Here is a 12100-nt window from a genome sequence, read left to right on the forward strand (position 1 = left end):
GGAGGGCGGCTGCCGCTGGGCGCGACTTGGTGCGTTTCGGGCATGACCGAGTGTGCGTTCGCGGAGGAGACGTGTCCCGGGCCGGGCCGGGCCGTGGAAGGGAGAAGCGCAAAACACGGGATGCCCCCCGCCCCCCAAAAATGGAAGAGTTAGTACGAAAAGTGCCCAGTGAAGCCAAATGACACGTCATTTTACAGTATGACCTTTTTTTCCCCTTCCAGACTTGCAGGCTTTTTGAAAAGCAAAGAAGAGAATTAATTGTCGCAGCTGTCTCCCCCCGCCCCGCAGCAGCACCCCCCCAATAAACCATTAAAACATACACACATTTTCCTGATGGTCGGCCACATTGAGAGTGCTTTGTGAAAAAAGAAAAAAAAGACATTCACAAATCAGATAAAACTGGAAAATGACATTTGTCTGTAAATGGCTTCTTGGTCTGGAAATGGCGTGGTTTTTTTTTTTTTCCTTTTCCTCCTTTTCAAGGTGGGGGGGGGGGGTTTGAGAGCGTTCTAAGGAGAAGACTTCTTCCAGGTGGGAGGAGATGAAGTGACATTAGTTGTTTGTCAAGTGACATTTGGTTGTTTGCTTTTGGATTTTTCTTCTTTTTTTTATTGTGATTTTTCCTGTGAATAATAATTTACAAAATGATTGTTAACTATAAGGAGATGAACTTTCCTCCTTTTTCCTTTAAGGTGTTGCTTTGGGAAAAAACAAAAGCATTTTAAAAATGGTGAAATGACCAAAAGAATTACACAAGCATTAATTAGAATGGAAGTTTTCCACTTCCTTGGTAATTTGGCTATCTGAACAAATTTGTGAATTTGTTAGGTTTAAGACCTAGTTCATGGTCACATTTCAACAAATGAGCTTGATAAAGGATTCAATGTAAAAGGCCGGTTTTTCTTTGGTGGTGTTTGGTTTGCTCTCTTTGCATGGGTCCCGCCTTTGTTCTTTTGGGTCCAGATTTATAAAAGCAGAAAATTATTCATTAAGTGAAAATAAGTGTCTTTGGTGTTTATGCATTTGTGATTTCGGTAATTAAATGGTACATGTGTTGAGATCTTGCCTAAAACTTTTAAAGGCAGAATTTTGCTATGTGAATATTAATATACATATAACTTGATTTCAAAGTATAAATCTGAAAAAGTCTAGACTCTTTCCTAGGATTGCTATCTGAATACTAGTTTAAGGCAAGTGTGATGCTACTGGTTCCTTAAATTTTTAACACTTTTTGTGGAGTAATCACAAAGTCTTTATTTGAGACTGTTACTCTGAACACATCTTGCATCACCGTGGGCTAATTGTTCTCCAAGTGCCCTGGTCTGTATGGCTACATTTTATCATGATTTATTAACAGCCCCTGGCTCAGGAATCTGTGGCCCAAGCCAGTGATACAACATTTTGTATTCTTAAATGGTGATTCTCACCAAATAATGCCCCCCACCAAAAGAGGAAACATAATAATGCCCCAAATCCTCTTTTTGGCTCCATCTTAATTTAATGACACAAAATTAAGTGAATTAGAAAACCAGAAAAGGTCTTACAATAATTTTTCTGCCACATTTCATAAATGTGGAAACTGAGGCACAGATCTGTTTGTTCCTGTAAAACACAGGTGTTACACATTTTAACACCTCTGAAATTAAAATATTGGAGAACCTGGTTAATATTATGTATTTTCTTCATGGAATCTCTTAATAGTGCCTTTTATATTTTAATTTATGAGAGAGGCTCATTAAGATAGACTGTTTGCTTTGAAATCAATGTTTCTGTGGAAACTAATTTTAACTTTTACAGATATTGATTATGGCCTTGTGAAAAGGCAAGCAAAGGAGGAATGCTTTGCTATCTAGACATTAACACAAAACAGTTAATACAATTAAAAGTACAAAAGAAAAAGGTGAAAATCAAACGTATGTGGGAGGAGGGCAAGAAAACTACTAACACAAGGATCATTTGCTGGAGAGGGTGTGCTTTACTCAAAAAAAAAAAGGAAAAAAAAAAAAAGCAAAACAGCAATCCTCCCTTTAGCTTGATGGAAATGTGATTTTTTTTCCATAAATATAAATTTTACAAATGAAAGATGATTTAAAATGGAGGCACGTGCTTCTTCCTACTTCTTTTAGTTGGGAAGGCTTTGGGATCTTTCAAATTGAGTGGTTTCCAGGCATATTTTTCCTTATAATTAAAGTCCTGTCCTCCTCTTACTTTTTATTGTCGTTGTTGCAGATTATCAAATGCTAATATGGTGTCAAGCACTATATTTGATATTAAAATGTGGCTTTTAAAAACATGACAGATAATTGATGGTCTTCCATTTTCTTCTGCAACACGATTGTTGTATTTAGAAGGAATGTATCTTTAGAAAGATAGTTTGTGAGGAAAGGAGGGTGGCTAAGTGGATACAATGTAATGCGATGTCAGGGGTGGATTTTTAAGTCGTCCAACGGGTGAGAAACCTGCACATAAAGAAGCTGCATTGTGAAAATGTTTAGGAGCAAAGTGCTGCATCGGTACGTGATGTGGAAGAGACTGCAGTGTCTGGGCATTGTTGTGAATTCCCGGTATTTTAACCATGAAACATCTGACAAACAACGACGACTGTGGCTAGCTACGTTTATGTGTACATGTTACCACTGAATGCTCACGTATCAAGGATTCAGTCTCACAGTTTTAACTTCAGTTTTCTCGTCCCCCTCAAATGACAAGATTGCGTCATTCTTTCTCTTTGCCCCTTTGCTTTGCCACCCCATAATTTTTAAAACAATCAGAAAGGGGGTGGGGGGACACCTAAAGACAGCAAACCCTTTTACTCTTGTTTGTTATTCTGATGGTGAAATACTGCAGGTAGACACTGGGTTGGACATGTATTTTGTTTTATTTGCGTCGAAATGTCAAAGAAAACTGGAAATCTATTATTTTGTGTTTGTTTTCTGTGTGTTGCTTCAATGGAAAAACAAAACAAAACAAAAAGCAGCAGTCTTCTCCTTGCCCAAAGTGTGTGAAATGCCTCCTTCATAACCTGAGACTTACTTTCATTTTCTAGGTGCTGGAGAATCTGGTAAAAGCACCATTGTGAAGCAAATGAGGATCCTGCATGTTAATGGGTTTAATGGAGAGTAAGTGTCAAATCTGTGAAAGGGCACTAAGTCAGGGTAACAAATTCTATACTAACCTTTAGGAAGTGTAGGTAGGCAGCCAATATTCCCTTAATTTTTTTCTAATTGACATATTAGAAAATCCTGGCAAGAGCTCATTAGTGCTCCTGCATCTTCTCTGGTGCAATCAATAATGTTAATAAAGCACCAGTGTTTGTGTAAAAACATTTCCCTATCCCGTGAAAATAGTGCCTGGTGGCAGAGGACAGCTCTTGGCCCGGTGACAGCCTCTCCTCAGGTTAGGTCCCTGCCGCAGCCTCACAGTTTGCTGCAGCAAGTCTCCAACATGGCTGACACTGGCCTTGGCCACCTGGTTGTCCTGCCTAACTGACCACCACAGAGACCACACCCCACCCCCACCCCCAGCAGATTTCAATGTAATGAACCGGTGTAGGTTTAGCCACTAGGGAAACATTATTTCAAGAATATTCTCACATAAAACAAAGTTAGAAGTGGCAGCCCTTGTTTATAATTCCTCATTCTTTTTGCCTCCTTTAAAATTACCATTATGGACAAATCATTGTTTCCCTTAAAAGAAAAAAAAATCAATATCCTGCCAAAAGAAAGGAAAAGGAAACATTTAAAGGATGGAAAGAATGGGAGTTGGGTACTTCCAGCTGCAACGAGGGGGCATTTTTGCCTTTGAAAAGTCCTTCCAGGTATAGGATGATGTGGTGATGCCACAGTGAAAATAAAAGAGGCAGCTTCTATTAGAGATGAGGTAAGGGTGTGGGGCCTGCCTGGCATGCATAATGCCGAGGGAGGGAGCATATGATAAGTCAGGGAATTTGCTTGTCCCCCCAAGGCCCCGCATGGGCCCCGTTGCTCATTCTCATCTCACAAGATGTGAGAAATAGAAAAAACTAAGTTTACCAGCCTGTGTTTTCACTGGCATTAGTACAGGTAACCTCCCTAGATGACAAGCACCGGTGGGTCCTGGTTTGCAATGAGAAGCTGGTTAGCACAATCCCTTTCTAAAGCCTGGGTTCAATAAATATGTATCCCTCAGTTGTATTCCCTTCCATTTCAAAAGTGGAGACTGAGTCATGGTGGTAGAGTGCAGTTCAATTATATACCAAAACAAACTACTCAGTGTCACTTACTAGTCACTAAGCACTGGGAAACCGAGGTGAATTATATCACCTCTCAGAGCACAGAAGTCTGCTTTTTACAGAAAATTCTAGAATTTGTTAGGTCAAATAATCGGGGGTTAGAAAAGGATGACGTCATCCATACAGATGACCATTTAAATTTAGGATGCTCTTATACTTTAACCCTGAATCAGAAAGATTGTTTAGAATATAGGAGGATGGGTTAGTTTACCAATTTTGGAATGACTCTCAATGAGTTACCAGTATGCACATCTATGCTTGTAAGTCTCCTCCACTTGTCACAAACCAGTTCTGAAATTCTTAATGCCTACTAGTAAATTAAAAACCTGACACAGACTTCTGGCCTTGAGTTTATAATATGAAGAAAAATCTCACATCAGTTTTCCCCTACAACTTGCGAGCAGTGCTTCTGCATGAGACTAGTTAAGCAAAAAGTAATTGGCCCACATATCCTCTACGTAAATATTTTGGTTAAAACTGGACATGGCTAGTATTTTTAAAAAGATGCAGCCACCCGTGTTTGCCTTAGCTTGAGTTGGATGAAAGATATGTCATCCTTGAAACAATGGACTCAAAAGTTTTATGACTACAGATTGCCCTACAATTTCAAAATCTGTCAGAAAGTATTCTCTCCCTTTGAGAGCCCATCTATAATGCAGCAAGACTTTTATTTTATTTTTTTATTTTTATTTTTTTGAGTTGGAGTCTCACTCTGTCGCCCAGACTGGAGTGCAGTGGCCGCTCCCAGCCACCGCGGCCTCGACCTGCTGGGCTCTGGCGATCCTTCCGCCTCAGCCTTCTGAGTAGCCGGAATTACAGGCATGTACTACCACGCCCGGCTGATTTTTTGATTTATTGTAAAGATGAGGCAGGTCTCATATTGTAAAGATTGCCCAGGCAGGTCTCGAACCCACGGACTCAGGCAATCCACTCACCTCAGCCTCCCAAAGGCGCTGGATTACAGGCTGAGCCACCGAACCGGCTTTCAGCAAGATTTTTAAACCAGAACTTCTCTTTTTTATTTTCTTTTTGGAAAGAGGAAGCGGCATTCCCCGTTTGCCTTCTTTGTAGATGAGGGCCATTGGTATGTTAAATTTAGCCTGTGAAAGGGACACACAGGGGGATTCCTCATGGGAGCCTAGATACCTTATTTTTATCTCCTTTAACCGAGCCTCCTTTTTTTTCTTTTTCCTCGCTGCGGTATTTGCAACAAGAGCTGTTTCCTTAACTAGGAATTCCCTATGAAACAGTGACATCCATCCCTAAGGGGTGGGCTGCATGATGTGAGGTTTTTCCTCTCCATTCTGTGCCTTGTTAGTTAGGGCTGGGCTGAGCTTAACTGGCCTTAACTCTCCACAGGCTGCCATGCCCATTACATTTTTTTTTTTTAAGAGGAAGGTAATATTGATTTGACCTTCAGAAATACAGAGTTTGAATGTGGATTTTCCTAACTCAAAACTAACTCTTTTCCTTATGCTCATTGCCCCACCTCCCCAAAGTAACATTAGTTGAGCTAATTAATTATAAAACCGTGTAGAAGGCTTAGCTGTCATGCCCTTCCACCTTCAAGAAGGAACTAGTTTTTGTTCATTTTTAATTTTGTTGCTGCATCATGGTCTAGACAGTTTTAATTGATGACAATTTATGGGAAACAGTTATTTATAAATAAAAACATTTTCTAGGTAGTTTTCCCCACTGCAAGAAAGGAGGTCATGAATTTTGCACCAGGAAATCAGGGACAAAAATTTCTGTGTCTGTGCCTTTGTGTGTTCAGATACAGTGTTGCAAAGATTCTGACTCAGGATCCCTATGTGCTGCCATAGTCTCAAAAGAATTGTGAGAGAAATCACTGCTTTAGCTCCCTAGTGCGTGTACATTTAGGGAAAGCACAAGAAAATAATTACCTGTCCCTCCTATCCGACCAGAGTCTCCAGAGGACTCTGTTAATATTGCTGCTAAGGTGTGGAGTCTGTCCCTCTACGACCTGCAGTCTCAGTAGACATTCCAATTGAGCCAGAAAGCGACCTAAGCATTAACTAACGGGATGGTGTGCGTGAATTGTTGCATTTGCTCTTGGCTGATTGTTTAGGAATGCAGAGAGGCTGTGTGGGGTTTGTGTGAAATTGCGGTGCCTTGCAGTTAGGTGAGCTTTCAATCTCTCTTTAAAAGGGGCGGCGAAGAGGACCCGCAGGCTGCAAGGAGCAACAGCGATGGGTAGGCACATTCCAAAACAGAACAATTTTTTAACAAACAAAAACATACATGAAGATCATACTGGGAAACTGAGGACAGAGACCCGGGAAGAAAATAAAATTTTAAGGCCATCAGTCATATTGGTATACATTTGCAGAGAACACGTAAACAATTTCTTCACATTTCAGAGCAAGTGAAGCACAAAACATAATTTGGGGGGGGGCCATGCTTAAAGTGTAATTAGATCCAGCTGAAGGAGGTTATAGATTTCAGCTTTAGACAATCAGTTTAGGATTTTGAAAATTGATGTTTTTCCATATGGTTTCTATTTCCCTCCAGTTCTCCATTTGAACCAGCTACTTGTTTTTAAAACTATCTACTAAATTCCATCCACTCGGTGGTTGGTCTGATTTTAAATTTCAGACCTTTTTGGGGAAAAAAGATTTCCCCCTCTATTAAAATACGCAGTGCCGTACCATCCTTAATTTTGACAAATGCCTTGGCACCTTATGGCAGGTCGTCATGAAGAATTATCTACAAAAGCTTCTGGCTTTTTAAAAATGATCAAATGTGTTTTAACCCAAGGCATTTTCCATCAGTGGATAAGGAAATTGATGATGGCATCCATTTTTTTCATTCGTTATCAAATTATCTTTTTCTTCCTGTATCGCCACACTCATCACTCACACATGCACGCACACACGCATGCCAGGTGGTCACTTGGCTCTGCTTGCGAATTCAGCGTGCAGTGATGAGCAGCTATTTCTCATGAGAACATGCAGACCATTAATTTAGCCTTAGGGCATCTTCAAGAAATAGCTTCTTTGACCGGGGAGGGGCAGGGCAAAGGATATTGGGGTTGGGGACAAAGTAACTGACACATGTTTGTTCATCTGTTTCTTTTAGAATATATTATCCCTAGATGATGGCTACAATTTCTCATCTTCCCGGCTATGTCCTATCACAATTTGCATGCTGGAATTGCTCGGTCTTAGGAATTTCTAATAAGAATACTATTCTGTTGTCTGGGGAGGGGAGAGGGGATGGGGCCCCCACTACCTGACCTTTAAAGATCATTAAAAAATAAAATAAAATGGAACTGAAATCATTAATTGGCAAACATGTAGTATGATGACAATTTAAAAAAAGACATCTATATAAAAAGCAATGAAGTGACAGTCTACTGTACCAAAAGTTGGCATTGAGAAATATGTCTTTGTTGAGCAGCCTACCATGTACAAGATGTGCTGACCCCCTGGACCCTACTAATACCTTGCCTGCATGTCTCTGTGACCCTGTTCTACAAGTAAAACATAAGTAATAGCATTCGTGATAAATAAAAATTATCTGCATGTTTCAGCAATCCCTGTATCTCGCGTCTGTCTTCTGTCTTCCTTTGTCTGTCTGTTCCCCCAAAAGTGCAGAGATGAGGTAGAGATTTGAATGAAACTTACTAGGACAGCCTTCCCTTACCATCCAGTTAGCTGCAAAGGGGGAGGGGTGGAGCTCTTAAAATCTCAGTCCAGATCAGCTGCTTTCTACATAGGAAGGTGGGGGGGTGGTGCTGTTGGGGGAAGGGCCACAGGCTCCCTCTTAAAAGGCCTTCCAGTCCCAGCCCCCATTTGTTAGTCAATCCGAATTCTAGCAATTGGCATATATTTTGCCTTTGTTAAGTAGTTTAGAGACATCCAAGAAATTTTCTCTGAATTTCACCATCAACGTTAAATTCATTAAGCGATAGTAGAAATGATGATAAACCTGCCAACCCCAGTATAATATCTCCATCTACATAGTAATTGCTTCAATGGAAGAATTTTATGTTTTAGTATTACAAACCCGAATTAGATTTTAGATTTCTATTTTAGCTGTTTTATACTTGATATACTCCCACACCTATTCACATACGTAGATGAATACTGAACACGTTCTCAAAATATCCGTATTTTAAGACTGGAAGTTTTCCAATTATCATACTACTACTTAGACCAAAATATCAAACTGAATGAAAGAAACTTGTTTCTGGAAATATTTTTCTCTTGCTGTGTGTGCATTTGGGTATTTAGGACCTGACCATACTCATTTTACTATTGTGGGACATCAAAATCAAAGGTTAACGGCTTCCATTACCAATGAAATGGAGCCTGTTTCTAATGAATGGGAATGGATTTGTCCTAGGGGGTTTTAGGTAAATTCTGAATTCAAGAGTGAACCTTAGGGACAGTCAAATACATGTCCTTTTAATCTATAACATCTAAATAATTGATTTTAGACTACCAAAGCAGGAAAATCATAACTTCAGAAATGAGATTCAATTCTGCATGGACAAGTGCATGGACAAGCAGAATAGTCCCACAGAGCAGTGAGGACCTCTCCATCCCTTTCCTCATGAGGCGGCTGCTTTACAAATATGAGGGCTGAGTCTGGTTTCAGGTCGATGCACAAATTCCACATTTGGGGTCTGCAGTTCATCTCTGCTCCTGAGCTGCTTGGACTTGCAGCACTTTTTATTAAAGGGTCCTAAGGGGATAATAGCATCTTTTCCTCCTTGGTCCCCTGGATGCCCCCACCACTAATGAGAGCAGCCCCTCTAAACTTCCCCAGTTCCTTATTCCAGCAAGAAAGAGTGCGTCACAGAGGCCCATGTTAGACAAAGAGGTTCCATCATAGGAAAAGGGTGAAATGAGATAATTCAGAAAATGAGGGCCCACCCTCAAAGATGCAAATATTTATTCAGAGAGAATAAAATGCACGGGAAATAATTAGCCATTATAGTTCTTTGAAAAAGGAAAGACCAAGGCCTTGCTGGCGGATATACACTTGTCCCCTCCCCCTGCCCCCCAGCTTTCCCACTGCCTGCCCTCACCCCTTCAGCACCACAAACTGCCTTGCTAGGCTGTAGTTGCTACCAACACCCCCCACTTTTGCATTTCTCTTGGATTAGCTTAGTCATGTTCTACTACTCCAGAGTGATTATTTGCTTAATTTCTACCTTCATTCTGTGACTTGGTGAATCAACTAAGTGAATGCTTCGAAAACCAGAATCTCAAAATATGTGGAAAAATTAAAACTGCAAACAGTGAAAAAGATAGATTCTGTCCTTATTCTGCCCCCCAGTTTCTGACTCCGTGACTCGAGACTTTCCCTCTTTCAGCCTCAGTTTCCTCATCCATGGGATGGGACTGTGCCACCTTCCTTCAGCATCATCCTAGGGCCTGACACATAGTAGGTGTGCTGTGCATGTTGGATCCCTTCCCCCTGCCCAGAAACAAAGTGAGGTTTGGGCTACAAACATGGCAAGATATGTATTCCAAGCAAGAGGTCCTTGTCTCCTAAAGCATGTATTTCCCAGGCTGTGCCTGTAATAAAGGCTGGTTCACAAAAGACACATGACATTTGGATCAATGTGATCTGGTGCAGAAAGTAACATTTTGTCAGGTCCCCAGAAGCCAGCAGGTGTGGCCTTTACCCTTGGGACTAGTAACTCTGAGCAGAGATCATTCTGTGAAGACTACACAGGCTGCCTTGTGTGTTTGAGTCAAAATATTAAAAGCAAAAAACTTCTCACCTCTACCTAACAGAGGGACCTGACCCCCATCCCCTCCTAGATCATAAGGACCTCTGGGGTCGAATCTTATTTCATTTCTGTTCATATTGAGGGACCCATGTGACCCATGTATATTAACATCATGAACTAGATATTCATCTCAGCTAGCTGCAGTACTCAGAATGGCACATATACAATGACTAAATAAATAAATAATAGGGCCGCCAAGCCCTGAAATCTGTAACTTATTAATACTACCACCTGCATTCACTGGTTACTAGTATGCTAATCTAGTGACTTCTAAGTCACGCCATGGAATGGTTTTACCCCAACCCCACCCCATAATGACCTGTCATTCCCCCACCCCCAAAAGGATGTGGATGAGGGTCCTGTTAGCATGTAGGGTGGGGTGTTAGGAAGTGTTAGCATGCAGGGTGGGGGCTTGGGACCCACAGGGCCAAGTCTGAATTAGTACATGAGCTGCAAGCAACTTTTGGTACAGTAGCCTCTATTGTGATGCAATGCCAATTCGCTAATCTGCCTTAACCGGGTGTGTCCTTAGGACACATTTGGGAGGTTGTCATTTAAGTCCACCTTTATGCAATCCTTGCACAGATCTGAACCCACAACTCCTCGAAGAACAGAATACTATGCTTTTTAGTCCGAATATCTTGATTAAAGCAACACCCTTGGTCGACATGATGCAATATGATTTTCTTTTCTTTTCAATCCCACTGCAGTGAGAAGGCAACCAAAGTGCAGGACATCAAAAACAACCTGAAGGAGGCCATTGAAGTAAGTGCGGGCCGCTGGCCTTTTTTGCCTTTTAGCTGCCCTCTCAGACAGTGCTGTTGCCCTAACCACTCTCTTGATCGCTTTCAGACCATTGTGGCCGCCATGAGCAACCTGGTGCCCCCTGTGGAGCTGGCCAACCCTGAGAACCAGTTCAGAGTGGACTATATCCTGAGTGTGATGAATGTGCCTGACTTTGACTTCCCTCCCGTAAGCTGCACCCCTGATCTGCGTGGCTGTGGCCCCCTCACCTGAGCAGAGGGACTTCATAGGCTCATCCATGACAGTCCTGCATGTGGGCAGGAATATCCACACTTTGGGCAAAACACATTTCAGTGGTATTTATTAGTCCATAGGAAAAAAAATATTAAGGATGGATAATTTCATATCCATCCTTAATATTAAAAAAAAAATCATTAGGACTTTGAGAAGGGTGAGCAAAATTTGGTCACCCCTTGTATATATTGGCTCACCCATTCTCACAAAGAAACATCATTCTTTAATACTACAGTTCTCACTTTATTAGATTGTAAATTTTTGTGAGGGAAAAAGTCCTGAGCTATGGCTGGCTTAATTATTTTCTCACCCACATCTTAGGACAAATAAAACTTCATATTGACTATAGCATATAAATACTGTCCAATGACCCTTGGCTGAAGGTGCCCTCAGGTGCCTTGGGATGTGTAAAAGAAGTGCCAGGTGGAAGAGAGTCTCATTTTAAACTGGTTACCTTTTAACATTACGGTTTTTCTCAAATTAGTCCTTGCCTTGGGACAAATCATGAGAAATCTTTTCTCATTATTAACATTTTTAAAACATCTAAGTTATAACTCAAGAATACATTACAAAAATAGAACACATGGTATAAAAGAATATCTTTCTGTGCCCTCTGACCAGGTCCACAACACAGTTTACAAGGACTTGTTGGCTCCCCAAAGAACTATTTTTTAGGGAATGAAAAACTGCTTAAGCCCAAGTGCATCCATTTTGACCCCTTTGTTGGGGATGAATGGTTTATCAGTGGGGAGCGAGAAACAAGATGGAAAGATGTACAGGTTCACAAGCCCCATGAGGAAGAGACTGACTTATCTACAGTTAAAACAATGAGTTATTCTTGTTTTTGTTGGGTTTCCGTGGGATTTCATGTTTGTGTATTGTAAACAAACTTGGCTGCAAATTTCCACTCGTGGAGAAGTAAGATTAATTAATTAGCATGGGCATATAAATTTTTAAATAGTATTGGAAAAATATATAACACCCAATTTTTTAGTGAAATATCATTTTTTATATATATATATATA

At 40.8% G+C, this 12100-nt stretch overlaps 1 protein-coding gene across 7 annotated transcripts in view; it reads left to right on the forward strand.

The window, feature by feature from the left end:
- The first annotated feature begins 2561 nt into the window (after positions 1 to 2561).
- The window catches only part of LOC103255823 (guanine nucleotide-binding protein G(s) subunit alpha), a 15946-nt gene continuing 6407 nt past the window's right edge, over positions 2562 to 12100 (forward strand). For 2 of the 7 annotated variants that reach the window (XM_021710314.1, XM_008053765.2), the window contains exons 1-4: positions 2812 to 3119; positions 6440 to 6484; positions 10745 to 10802; positions 10890 to 11009. In XM_021710314.1, coding sequence (XP_021565989.1) covers positions 3085 to 3119; positions 6440 to 6484; positions 10745 to 10802; positions 10890 to 11009 — 258 coding nt within the window. In that variant the 5' untranslated portion in view covers positions 2812 to 3084. Of the gene's footprint in view, positions 3126 to 6439; positions 6485 to 6719; positions 6723 to 9686; positions 9690 to 10744; positions 10803 to 10889; positions 11010 to 12100 lie in introns of all 7 variants that reach the window. The other 5 variants (XM_021710318.1, XM_008053766.2, XM_021710319.1 and 2 more) reach the window with 5 other exon arrangements.

The sequence above is a fragment of the Carlito syrichta genome, unplaced genomic scaffold (assembly GCF_000164805.1).
Source record: "Carlito syrichta isolate Samal-C Ts95f unplaced genomic scaffold, Tarsius_syrichta-2.0.1 Scaffold288430, whole genome shotgun sequence".
NCBI classification, from domain to species: domain Eukaryota; kingdom Metazoa; phylum Chordata; class Mammalia; order Primates; family Tarsiidae; genus Carlito; species Carlito syrichta.